This window comes from Caretta caretta, chromosome 15 (assembly GCF_965140235.1).
Source record: "Caretta caretta isolate rCarCar2 chromosome 15, rCarCar1.hap1, whole genome shotgun sequence".
NCBI lineage: Eukaryota > Metazoa > Chordata > Testudines > Cheloniidae > Caretta > Caretta caretta.
Window position 1 is genome coordinate 33,269,522 of NC_134220.1, and position 14,093 is coordinate 33,283,614.

The 14,093-nt window shown below is 52.5% G+C and overlaps 1 protein-coding gene across 2 annotated transcripts in view; it reads right to left on the reverse strand.

Annotated features, from left to right (window-relative positions):
* The window catches only part of TTC28 (tetratricopeptide repeat domain 28), a 516,699-nt gene extending 502,606 nt beyond the window's left edge, over positions 1 to 14,093 (reverse strand). For both annotated transcript variants that reach the window (XM_048821540.2, XM_048821539.2), the window contains exon 1: positions 13,871 to 14,093. In XM_048821540.2, coding sequence (XP_048677497.1) covers positions 13,871 to 13,966 — 96 coding nt within the window. In that variant the 5' untranslated portion in view covers positions 13,967 to 14,093. The remainder of the gene's footprint in view (positions 1 to 13,870) is intronic.

Consider the following 14,093-nt stretch of genomic DNA (forward strand, 5'->3'; position numbering starts at 1 on the left):
TGTACCCAGAACCACCCATGACAATATTTTTGCCCCATCAGGCATTAGGATTTCTACCCAGAATTCAAATGGGTGGCGGAGACTGCAGGAACTGTGGGATAGCTACCCACAGTGCAACGCTCCGGAAGTCGACGGTTGCCTCAGTACTGTGGACGCAGTTCGCCAACTAAATGCCGACTAAATGCACTTAGAGCATTTGTGTGGGGGGACACACAATCAACTGTATAAAAATGCTTTCTACAAAACCACTTCTATAAATTCGACCTAATTTCGTAGTGTAGATATAGCCTTAGGGTATGTCTACACTTGAACTGCTGCAGCTGCACCACTGCAGTGGTTCAGCATAGACAGTACCTATGCCAACAGAAGGGGTTCTCCCACTGGAGTAGGTAATCCACCTGCCTGAGAAGTGGTAGCTAGGGTGACAGAAATTTTTTTCCATTGACCTAGCACTATGAACACGAGGAGTTAAGTCAACATAGCTACATCTCTCAGATGTGGATTTTTCATACTCCTGAGAGATATAGCTATGCTGATATAAGTTCCCAGTGTAGATGAGCCTTTGTTCTGGCTCAGGAGCCAACATATCAAAATAGAATGTTTTGATTCAGGGATGTCAAAATGTTTTATTTTAATCAGAAGCATCAAAAGGAAACTCTCAAACATTTCCAAAAAAATGCAGTTTTGGAACATTCTATTATACAAAAAGTGTCAGCCTTTCAGGGCAATCCAGGACAAAAAATTGTTGCAGGATTGGAATATCCTGTGGGATGGAATTTCTGATTTTTGACCGGCTCTAATACAGAGATAATAGAAGCATCTAAGTAGCTACATCAAAATGGTAAGTAGTACTGAACTTCCAGCTCTGGAAATAGAGAATTCAAATTTAATTCCTAAAGAACAGAGTGCAAACATATAAATCACAAGATACAAGTCAAACACATGCAACAAATCAACGCCGCTAAGTCTTTATCTGCATCAGTTCAGTTCCACTTGTGTTAATTATGCTGGGAGTTCTAGTGTAGATGGGCCAAAACCTTAAACCTGTTTCTGTAAGTACCATGTCAATTAGACACACTCTGAATAAGGTTAAATAATATGATGTTTAAAACTCCAGCAACAGCCTGCAAGGCTCAAGTGGAGTTTTTTTCTGGCTGATGCATCATGAAAAATAAAGGTTATGCCGACCAAATTCTACACTTAGTAACATCTGTGCAGTCCCTCTATCTAGTTATTCCTGTGCAACAACAATCATCAGTAAAAAAAAAAACAAAAAACAAAAAACAGTAAAATCCTACTTTTAATACTAAAGTGAGCAACTATAACTCATCACATACAGGGAGCAAGACTTGAGTTCGGAGTCATTTTTACCATCTCTTTTCAGACAATAATCTTCTTTTAATTCAGCTATATTCAAAAACACAACTTAGGCCACATAAGTAATGCCTGATTGTTAATATATTTAGTGTCAAATTTAATTACTGAAAATAATTGATAGGCTTGAGCAATGTGAAGTAAGTTATGGGAAAACCTTTACTCTTAAGGCTTGTCTACACAAATACAGTTTGCAGCAAGTAGGAATGTAAATCTATCTCACACTGGCCTGCCACACACTAAGGATATGTCTACACAGGAAAGAAAAATCCGCAGCTGGTCCATATCATCCAACTCAGGCACCGAGGCAGTTTCACTGCTATGTAGACGTCTGGGCTCAGGCTGCAGTGGGGGCTGGAAGGGTTCTTTTCATTTCATTTTCTACAGAGATTTATTTTTAATAAGATGCAAACACTAGGGTGAGAGAAGAACCTTACTTTAGCTACTAAAAGACAGCTACCTGTTCCCTAACTGGTGTTCTTCAAGATGTGTTGCTCATGTCTATTCCACAATAGGTGTGCGTGCTCGCCACAGGCACCAGTGCCAGAAGTTTTTCCCCTAACAGTACCCATAGCGGGGAGCACCCCCCGTGACCCCTGGAGTGCCTGGCGCGGTATAAGGGGAGCTGCGCGCTCCCCCCACCCTCAGTTCCTTCTTGCCACACAACTCCGACAGAGGGGAAGGAGGGTGGGATGTGGAATAGACATGAGCAACACATCTCGAAGAACACCAGTTATGGAAAAGGTAACTGGCTTTTCTTCTTCGAGTGACTGCTCATGTGTATTCCACAATAGGAAATTCCAAGTTATATCTGTTGGAGGTGGGTAGGAGTTCACAAGTTCCCAGGACGGAGGACAGCCCTGCCGAACCCAGTATAATCCCTGGTTTGGGGGATGACCGCATAGTGCGAGGTGAATGTGTGAACTGAGTGGCTGCCCTACAAATGTCCTGGATGGGGATGTGGGCCACGAAGGCAGCCAATGAGGCCTGCGCCCGAATCAAGTGTGCCCTCACAATGGGTGGCGGTGGGACACCCGCCAGCTCATAACAGGAACGGATGCACAAAGTGATCCGATTGGAAAGCCACTGAGTGGAAATCAGCTGGCTCCTCACGTTCTCAGCCGAGGTGATGAACAGTTGCAAGGATTTTCTGAATGGCTTGGTCCGCTTGAGAAAGAAAGCCAGAGACCACCGCACATCGAGCACGTGGAGACAGCGCTCCTCACTGGACGCGTGAAGCTTGGGGCAGAGCACCAGTAGAAAAATGTCCTGACCCATGTGGTAGGCGGAGACCACCTTTGGGAGGAACGCGGGGTGTGGGCGGAGCTGGACCTTGTCCTTATGAAAGATCATGTACGGCGGCTCAGAGGTCAGAGCCCTGAACTCCAAGATTTGCCTGGCCGATGTGATTGAGGCCACCTTCCACGAGAGGTGAGACCAGGAGCACACGGCCAACAGTTCAAACGGGGGCCCCTTGAGATGGGCCAACACCAGGTTTAGGTCCCACTGTGGGACCGGGGGTCTAGAACAGGGAAAAAGACGGTCCAAACCCTTAAGGAACCGGCCAGTCATAGCATGGGAAAATACCGTGTGTCCTTGCACTGGTGAATGGAAGGCTGATATGGCTGCCAGGTGCACCGTGACTGATTAAGGCGCCAGGCCCTGGGCCCTCAGATGGAGGAGGTAATCAAGGATAAGCTGGATCAGGGCAGCCACCGGGGAGACACCCTGGTTTGCTACCCACCTAGAAAACCAGGACCACTTCGCCAAATAAGCGTGGCGAGTGGAGGGCCATCTACTTTCAAGGAGGACACACTGAACCTGTTCTGAGCATGTCCTTTCCTCTCTGCCTAACCACTGAACAGCCACGCCATGAGGTGAAGCACCGCTAGGTTGGGATGCAGGAGGCGGCCCTGGTCCTGAGAGCGCAGATCTGGGTGGAGCAGCAACGGCCACAGCGGAGCTACCGCCAGGCCCGTGAGGGTCCCATACCAATCCTACCTGGGTCACGCCAGGCCTTTGTCCATCTTTATCTTCTTCAGGACCCTGCTGATTAGAGGGAACCGGGGAAAAGCGTAGAGAAGCCGGCCTGACCAGGACAGGAGAAAGGCATTAGAGATAGCGCCCCTCTCCAGGCCCCCCCCGGAGCAGAACCAGGGGCATCGCCGGTTCTGCCGAGTCGCAAATAGGTCCACCTGGGGAATTCCCCACCTTTGGAAGAGCAGGCGGGCCACTTCCGGGTGGAGGGACCACTCATGTTGCAAGGAAAAGTCCCTGCTCAAGCGATCCGCCCTCTCGTTCCAGGCACCCAGTAGGTGGAAGGCCTTCAGGTGGATGTCATGGGCTATACAGAAGTCCCACAGCCTGAGGGCTTTGTGGCAGAGGACAGAGAATTGGGCCCTGCCTTACCTGTTGATATAGAACATCGAGGCCGTGTTGTCCGTGAGGACCCTGACTACCTTTCCCTCCAGGTGCGAGTGGAAGGCCATACATGCCAGCCGCACCGCCCTGAGCTCCTTGACATGTATATGTAGGGTCAGATCTTGAGGTCTGAAAGTTCCCCACATGGGCCCACCAACCCAGGTCCAACGCATCGGACACCAGCTCCAACGACAGGGCTCTGACCCTGAACGGAACCCCTTGGAGCATGTTGTTTGGGGCAGACCACCACCGTAGGGAGGTGATCACAGAGTCCTGCTTGGTGAGGACCTTGTCCATCCTGTCCGTGGCCTGGAAGAACTTTGAGAACAACCAGAGCTGGAGAGGCCTCATCCTGAGTCTGGCGTGATGGACCACATACATGCACACAGACATGTGACCCAAGAGTTGCAGGCAAACCCTGGCTGTTGTGACCAGGATCCTTGTGACTGAGTCGATGAGACCTTTCAGAGTCTCGAATCTGTCTGGTGGGAGAGAGGCCCTGGCCGACACTGCGTCCAGGAGTGTCCCAATAAACTCTATGCGTTGGACCAGAACTATCGTGGACTTGGTGTTGTTTACCAACAGGCCCAAGGCGGTGCACGTGGACAGGAGGAGGGCCACATGATCCCTCACCTGCGACCGGGAGGTGCCCTTGGCAAGCGAATTGGCCAGATAGGGAAATATCTGGACCCCCCACCGTCTAAGGTAGGCCACTACTACCGACATGCATTTTGTAACCACCCTGGGGGCAGTGGACAGACCAAACAGAAGGACCATGAATTGGTAATTATTCTGTCCCACCACGAAACGGAGGAAGCGCCTGTGCCCCTCGAATATGTACATGTGGAAGTATGCGTCCTGTAGATCGAGGGCAGCGTACCAGTCCCTGGAATCCAGGGAGGGGATGGAGGAGGCCAGGGAGACCATGCGGAACTTGAGTTTCACCATGTACTGGTTCAGAACTTGCAGGTCCAAGATGGGCCTGAGCCCCCCTTTGGCCTTCGAGATAAGGAAATAATGGGAGTAATACCCCTTGCCCACGAACTCCTCGGACACCGCCTCTATCTCCTAGTCCTAGGAGCCACCCCACCTCTTGCTTGAGCAGAGCTTAGTGCGAGGCGTCCCCCAAGAAGGACGGGGAGGAAGTAAACTGGAGGATGTAACCCCAGAAGATGGTGTTGAGGACCCATTTGTCCGAGGTTAGCTGCGACCATTCCGGGAGGAAAGCACACAACCATTGGGAGAAGGGGAGCTTTATTGGGGGTAGATCCTTGGTGAGGACTGGCGGGGTGCCCCCAAGCGTCCCGTCAAAAATGCCTTTTCCCCATCTGCTTGCCCTTGGAGGACCCAGCCTGGGGGCAGGCAGATACTGCCTCTGAGGGCATCTCTTATAGTCCTGCTGCTTCTCGTAGGCGGCCTCATACTTCGGGAAGGTGGCCTGGGCGGGAGTCTGCTATGGCTTGAACTTAGGTTTTGCCGGAGCCAGGACATAGAGGCCCAGAGTCTGGAGGGTCGTGTGGGAGTCTTTCATGCCATGCAGCCTTGTACCTGTTTCCTCTGCAAACAGAGCTTTCCCGTCAAACGGGAGATCCTGCATGGAAGACTGCGCCTTGCTGGACAGCCCAGAGAGCAGGAGCCATGATACCCATCTCTCTGCTGGGACCCCCTAGCAGCCGCTGCCCCTTCCTCCACTAGCGCCTTGAACTCCTTGCCATCGCGCTCCTGGAGAGAGTCCTCAAACTAGGGCAGGGAGTCCAGTCTCAGAGTCTTTGTTCTTTGGGGTTGGGGCTGGCTGACCCAGAGGTTCCCTGCGGTTGACCGACTCGACCACCAAGGAGTTGGGCACCGGGTAGATATACAAGTCCTCATGCCCCTTAGTGGGTGCAAAGTACTTGTGTTCCGCCTTTTTAGAGATGGGGACCAACAAGGCCAGTGTTTGCCACAGTGCATTTGAAATCTTAGCCACCCCTTCATGGAGAGGCAAGGTCACCCTACCCAGTGCCGATGGGGACAACACGTTAAACAGGGAGCCTGAGGGCTCCTCCATCTCCTCTGCTTGGAGATGGAGGCTTGCTGCCATGCTCTTTAAGAGTTCTTGGTGGGCCCTGAAGTCCTCCTGCAGGGCGGAGGGGAGCGGGGCCGCAATCGTCTCCTCCTGGCGGGGAGAGGAGGCCGGTGCAGTGCTCTGGGTGTCGGCAGGCACCGGAGGGTCCACCACCTGGTCGGACTCTGGGCACTGTGCCGAGGACGTACGTCCCACCGACTACTTTCTTGGGGGTCTGGAGAGGGAGGCCAACGGTGCTTCCGAAGTTCCAGCCACCAAGCAAGCTTCCACCAGGGGCTGTGCCGGAGGCCACAGTGCCCACTGGTACCATTGGGCCGGCCACGATGCTTGGTGCCACTGCACCTGCTGTGGCGCCAGCTGTTCGGGTTGGCTGGCCTGGCCCATCGAAGGACGGCTACGAACGGAGACCGGGCTGGCGTAAGAGCTGCTGCTGTCTCTGGACCAGGAGGAGCGGCGGTGCCGCAATCTCGACGTGCAGGACTGGTGCCGACGGTAACCGCTGCTCCGCGAACAGCCTCAACAGGCGGAACTGCAAGGTGCCAGCAATCGATGCCCAGGGCTGCGATGTCTTGGCGGAGACTTGGAGTGGGAGTCTGAGAGGGAACGGCATCGATGACCATGCTGTGACCGACTGCGGTACCCTCTCCGAGACAAGGACTGTTGGCAATGCCCACCACGGTCCCATCAATATTTGCTCCTTGAGGATGAGCGGTGCTGAGAGTCCCGGCCGGACCAAACCCAGCCGGACAGTCTGGTCAGCGTTGAGGGTGATCTACATGGACTCTGCCCCGAGTGGTCGCTGGGTGGTGAACGGTGTCGGGAATGTTCCCTTGACTGAGACCGGTACTGGGCAGGAGGTGACTGCAGAGATCCCAGCGGCAGCTTGCCTCTGGAGCACGGGGTTGACATAAGCGGCGCTCCGGGCACCAGCATGGACATAACGTCCCAGGCCACCTGGAGGGCTTCAGGCGTGGGTAGCATCCAGACAGGCCTGTTCCAAAGGGGCCAGGCTACTCCACTCAATGTGAGTCAGAGGCCTGGTGCCCGGTGGGGATCGAGGAGTGCCCGACATGGGCCTAGCCTCCGTCCCAGACTTCTCTCAGTGCTGCTGTGAAGAGGGAGTCTTCCTGGCCCTCTTGGCGTGCCCAGTGGATGGGGAGTGGTGCCGACTGGTTGATGGCACCAGAGGGTCGCAGCATACCGACACCGCGGTGCCGGTTCGGAGCGGCGTGCCAGAGTCGGGGTGGCCAGGAACTTAATATCCCTTTCTCTTTTGGTCTGAGGCTTAAACGACTTGCAAATCTTGCACCTTTCGCTGATATGGGTTTCTCCCAAACAGCCTGTGTGCGGGTCACTTCTTGGCATAGAACGCCTACAAGAGTCACATGACTTAAAACCCAGGGCGCGGGGCATGTCCCAGCCCGGGCTCACTGACTAACTAAATTAACTAAACAGCTAACTAACTACGGGTACTAACACTGAACGAATGAACAGTTCTGGAGACGAGCTACAGCAAAGCTGGAGCAGAGCAGTTCCAATGCACCTTCACTGGCGGCAAGAAGGAACTGAGGGTGGGAGGAGCGTGCAGCTCCCCTTATACCGCGCCAGGCAGGCGCCACTCCAGGGATCATGGGGGGCGCTCCCCCCCAGGAGTACTACTTGGGGAAAAACTTCCAGCACCAGTGCACATGGCAAGCACGCACACCTATTGTGGAATACACATGAGCAATCACTCGAAGAAGAATATACATTTGGTAACTGCACAGCTTTCAATGCATCAGATTTCTGATTTAGAAATGCATTTTGGTTAGATCCACTGTCTCATGCACAAACTTGTCAAAATAATAGTAATTTATATAAAACTATTTGTTTAGTGCTTAAAACAGAGTTAATGTGTAAACATTTATGAGCCAGAACATAAAAGACAAAACTGCACTGCGTGAAAACAAACTAGGAAATGCTTAGTGAGCACCAGCAGGGTTTACATGGACCAATTAATGTGCAACATGTTAATGAATTTTAGAAATCAGACCCTGAAGAGCCCAAAACCCCAACACATAGCCAAGCCCTAAGATAGATCAACTCTGATATGCCATTGGTAAACAGTTAATCAACTCTAAATCTTTAAATCTCAATTCAGTGTCAGCGTAAGTGTCATCAATTCAGTGTCCTCATTAACTATTCCACAGCTGATCATTTTAGCAGATGGAGCAGGAAAGGGACTGAGACTAAAGCCCTTCAAATGTGGGGACTGAAGGTTACTTCAGAGAAGGAAATACGATGGGAATAAAAAAGGTAGGAATAAACAGAGAAGACTGAGATATGTAGAAAGGAAGACTGGGAAGGATGAGAAACAAAAGGCAGAAAAGGATTTTGTCACTGAACAACAGTGAATGTGACAATAAGGCATGGGATAAATAATTAATAAATACAAGTTTAGTTATTACCAGAAGGCTATATTATCCCCTTTGTATCCATGCAAACCTCTCACGGACATCAGTGGGAGAGTCCATGTGGACTGGAAGGAATATGAAGTCCTGAATTTAATTATGGTACATGGGCTGAGATATAAACATGGCATCTAAACAATGTGCCAAAGACAGGCAGACAAGCATGTCACACATTGGTGGATGACTCAATAATTCAGTCTGAAGATTGGTCTACACTAGAAAGCTGTGCTGACAAAACATTCCTTTTTTCAACATAGCCTGATGCTGCATTTTGCCTCCTACTGACAAAACCCTCCACTTTTCCTGGCATCATCATCTCCATTTTCTGAACAACATAAGCTCTCTGCCAGTATATTTCCATCAAGGCCGAATGTGGGTGAATACATACCTGTATTGGCATAAGTATTCCAACCGTAATTCCACAATACAACACTCCCTTCAGGAATGACCTGCCTGCCAGCACTTTTGAACTCTTCTGCCCAGGGGCCAAAATGACTAGAGGGCCATCTCACTTTTAAATGTCTAGCACAGTGTTCATAGCTACATCTGTCCCATTACCCGCTGCCTTTTCACTGAAAGTGTGGTTCCTTGAGAGGGTTGTCAGTTTGGTTTGGATGTATTCCTGGAGGTTTCAAAACATGACAGTCTTTAATTAAAGATTCATCTTTAACTCCTGGAGACTCCAGGACAATCCTGGAGGATTGGCAACTCTATGGTCCCTGCTCTTGGTCTCATGCTACCAACCTGGTCCAGGAAAAAGGTACTTGGTTTCCATGCACTATGGGAAGAGGAGCAAGTGAAGGAACAGCTGTAGTAGGAAAAAGAATATTTATAGTGACTTTGCCAAGCAGATGGCAAAACTCAGATATTCAAGAAAAGAATCCCAGTGCCATTCCAAGAAAAAGGAGATGAAGCAGGGCTACTGAAAGGTGAAGGAGAAAAACATGACTTGTGGAGCTGCCTGCATGACCTATGTCTTTTATAATATTCATCAGGGACCATCACACCTGTAGCCACCTTGGACATGGTGTCCTGTAAATGGAGGAGAAAGGCCCCCTGGGAGGGCAGACAAGAAGAAGGAGCTCTTCATGGGTCAGGAAGGGGATGACAAGGCAAAATACAGTGAGATGGCTGTAAACAAGGAACAGATAGATATCTTGCAAGACCCCCCAGACACACTCTGAGTGTCTCGCTCTGACATGTTTCATCCTTAGAGAAGGGAGATTGATAGATGCAAGTGATGATTAGAGCTCCAATAATAAATCATAATTAGCGGCCTACCAATTTCACGGCCGTAAAAAACATGTCACAGACTGTGAAATAAGCCCTTCCCCGTGAAATCTGATCTCCCCCAAATCAGCCGGGGCTGGGGGTGGGGGGAAGAGACAGGATTTGTCCTTCTCCTGCAGGGCTGTTATCAGAGGGAGAATAGACCCACCTCCCCAGGCAGCAAAGAAGTGAGGGTTTCTGCACTGCAGCAGCCCCAGAGCTGGGCTCCGGGTTTCCACCCCCTGTGGCTCTTGCCAGGGCTTGGGGGGAGGGAGCGGGGGGGGCCGCCGCCCCCCCATGGCTCCTGCCAGCTGCTGCTCCCTCCCCCCAAGCCCCTGTGGCACCTGCCCAGGCTCTGGGCTACTGCCCCCATCTCCCACCAGTGGTTCTTGCCAGGGCTGGGGGCACCTGGGCTCCAGCCAGGACCCTCCCCCCCACCCTCCCAGCTCCAGCAGCTCTTGCCAGGCTCAGGGATGCCACCTCGTGGTTCCTGCCCGGGCTCGGGGCTCCTGCCCCCACCACTCGGCTCCTGACCCATCTCAGGGACCTGGGCTGGGGACTACCACCCCCTGTGACTCCAGCTGAGACTTGGAGCTTTTGCCTTCCACCGCTCATGCCTGAGCTCCAGGCTTCCGCCTCCTCTTCCCCCCGGGGCTCCTGCCTGGGCTCAGGGCTGTTGCCCCCACCCCCACGGCTCCTGTGTGGGCTCTGGGCCGCCCAGGCTCGGGGCTTCTGCCCCCCTTCCTGGATCCTGTCTGGGCTTGGGGCTTCAGTCCCCGCAGCGCCTGCTGGGGCTCGGGGCTTCCACCCCATGGCTCTTGCCAAGGCTTGAGCACCCATTTTTCAAATTGTCCAGGGCCCCTGGGCACGGGCCCATGTGTTAATCCACAACTGGCCCTGACTAGCAGCTAGGAGCCAGGCTGGGAAGATCGGACCTGTCTCCACCTCCGAGAGCCTCTTCCAGCTGCAGGAAACTCCACAGCGCAGAAGTGAGTATGGCAATCCTGAAACAGTAGCTTTGGGCCCCACTCCCAATCCCCTTTTAGATCAGGACCCCCAGGGTTACACCACCATGAAATTTCAGATGTAAACATCTGAAATCGTGAAATTGACCAATTTTAAGACCCTGTGGCAGTGAAATTGACCAAAGTGAACCATGAATTTGGTAAGGCCCTAATCATAATGTAGGTTGATATGCTCCTGTAACTCTTAGTAAATGCATGCCTGTGTTTTTACATTGGCTAGGAAAAGATGATAGGAGGCATCCATCTATCTATCCTTTCTTCCAATACATATGAAATCATCTGCCATTACTCAACAGCACATCCATGCATTTATCAACAACCTTAATGGGAAGAATCTTGAGGAGAGCCTCACTAAAACTTGAGCACTACTAGGGCCAAATGGAAGTACAAAAAGGACATGTTCTCCAAGAATGTGGAGGACTCCAAGAGAAATGCAAGGGACCGGCATGAACAGCTGCTAGAGGAGTTCAGAAAGGACAGAGAAGTACAGACAGCCACGCTGCAGCTACTGAAGCAGCAGACCCAGCTCTTGAACCAAGTGTTGACTAGGAGACACCAAGGACAACTTCAGCATTCACCCTACACCAAAGTATAACCCTTAGAGGTTATTCACAAGGATCATACATCCCCTATTACATTAGTTCCCTCTGTACCCTACTCCAATGGACAAAAGCTCAGGGAACAAAGGGAACTGCTTTCATTACATGTCCTGTTTGTTAACTGGGATGCATTGGCATCCAGTGTGCACATGGCACTTTGTATAAGTAACTGCATACCATAGCGAGTGTAGTCTAAGTTTTTTATAAGTTACTGCCTCTTTATTGTGATGCTGGACATACTGTGTTCATGAAGTAAATGCTGTGTGAAAGTTGGTGCATTTTTATTGTGCTTTCCAGCATTACAGAACTGTCTGCAATGCTAGAGAGTAATTCATATAGCCAGAAAGACTTTCCCCACCTCAATTTAAAAAACTGAGTATTTATATAGTCAGCAGTCCATGTATACTACAGAAGCAATCGCCTTGCTCAATCTGGAAATACATCAGCAGTTATTTTACTGTTGCTCACATACATACACTATTTTACATATTTCAATACAATATCCCTTAAAATTTATTAATCCAAGCCTATTGAAACACAGGTTACTGTACTAATGATCCCATAGAAATAGTCACATTATTGCCCACTGTCCAAGTAAGTTTACAAAGCTTCTCTCACGCAAACTGTATTGACAGTGACACCGTTAACCAGACTACTTTCAAGCTATTTGAATTCAGCAGACAGCCTCCTGTACTCCTCACATACCCATCCTGGCAACATGATCTCACAGATATTATGCACTGCACAGCACAGAGCACTAACTTTGAGAACATTTTCCTTGCTGAGATTGAGCCTTGTCATGGGACATATGTATCTGCCCTTCAGTCTCTGAAGGCCACCCCATGTTAATTTGGCAACTACTTAGGTGATAGTTAAACCTTTCCATGCTTCTGTCCAGCTTGCCAGGGAAATAAAGGCTAGGTGGGAACACCAAGAATCACGACTGCTACAGAAAACATGTTAAGGACAATTGGACAGTCTGCTTTGAGATCTAGTCATGAAAAGCACGAGGTAAGAAGTAAGGATTATTATTTTACTCCAAGGCTATGTCTACACTACCACAGTAAGTAAACCTATGCTACAAAACTCCAGCTATGTGAATAACGTAGCTGGAGTCGACATCGAGTTACTGCAGGGCCTACACCACAGAAGGTTGACAGGAGAAAATCGACTTACCTTACTCTTCTGGTCAGGGGTAGAGTACAGGGGTTGACTGTAAAGCAATCTGCTGTCAGTTTGGCAGGTCTTTACTAGACCCACTAAATCAACCGCTGGTGGCTCAATCTGAGAGTATGAATCCCAGCTGTAGGTTGATATGCAGACCTGACCCAAGTGCCCACAATTCCCAAAGACAGGTGTGGGTATCCCACAACACTCAGTGACTGCCCCACAATACACAGTGGCACTTTCCCACAAGATCATGTGCCTCAAAGCAGCATGGAGAACACTGAGACATTTTTTGCCAATGCAACTGTACTTGATTCTGTGTGGACACAATACCCCAGCACAAGTGGCTGAGTGTAAACATGCTCTACCCATATGCTCGAACTTCTAGTGTAGACAAGACCTGTCCAAGGTATTTTTCATCATACCTAATACCCTGCTAAGGGCATAAAAACGACATCTGTAGCCAGAGCAGTAACTGTGTATGCCTGCAGAGCTGGAAATGAGCCATTTCCCTGCTACACAACTGTTATGGGGCAAGAACAGTAAACCCCCTATTATCACGCTGCCCACAAGGGGAGACCCACAACTGCACCCATCACTCTGCAACCCCCTCCCCACCTCTGTTCCCCCAAGTTCCACCCTCCCCAGGCCCAGCTCTGGGCTTCAGGGAACCAGGGCTGACCAACCAGGGAGATAAGAAGGGGGGTCGCTCCCGGCCGGTGAGGGGGAAAAGGAGCGCGCGACGCGGGCGGGGACGGGCGGGGGCGGCCGGTGAGGGGGAAAAGGAGCGCGCGACTGGAGGGGGCGGGGGCGGCCGGTAAGAGGGAAAGGAGCGCGCGACGGAGGGGGGGGAGGTCGCTCCCGGCCGGTGAAGGGGAAAAGGAGTGCGCGACTGGAGGGGGCGGGGGCGGCCGGTGAGGGGGAAAAGGAGCGCGCGACCGGGGAGGGGGGGGTCGCTCCCGGCCGGTGAAGGGGAAAAGGAGCGCGCGACTGGAGGGGGCGGGGGCGGCCGGTGAGGAGGAAAAGGAGCGCGCGACTGGAGGGGGAGGGGGCGGGGGCGGCCGGTGAGGGGGAAAAGGAGCGCGCGACCGGGGGGGGGTCGCTCCCGGCCGGTGAGGGGGAAAGGAGCGCGCGACCGGGGGGGGGTCGCTCCCGGCCGGTGAGGGGGAAAGGAGCGCGCGACCGGGGGGGGGTCGCTCCCGGCCGGTGAGGGGGAAAGGAGCGCGCGACCGGGGGGGGGGGTTGCTCCCGGCCGGTGAGGGGGAAAGGAGCGCGCGACCGGGGGGGGGGGGTCGCTCCCGGCCGGTGAGGGGGAAAAGGAGCGCGCGACTGGGAGGGGCGGGGGCGGCCGGTAAGGGGGAAAAGGAGCGCGCGGCTGGGGCAGGGGGATCCGCTCCCGCCTGCTGAGGAGACAGAGAAGTTGCTCTTGGCCGGGGCCCTCCACTTCCCAACACGGGACCCCCGCCACACGGCCCCGGCCCCGGCCCGCCTACAACTTACTCGGGGAGGCTCCAGGTCCCGCCGTTGCTGCCGCTTACGAGTCCAGCCCCCAGTTGCGGCCCCCAGCGGGGCAGGCGGCGGCGCCTGTTGCTCCATGGAGCTCGAGCTCCAGCTCCTCCTCCTCCTCAGGGGGCCGCCGCCGCCCCGCACTCCGGGCCGGGCTGCTCCCACTCCGGCTCCCCAGCCCCCGGCGCCATGATCCGGGCTCCGGCTGCTGTGGGAC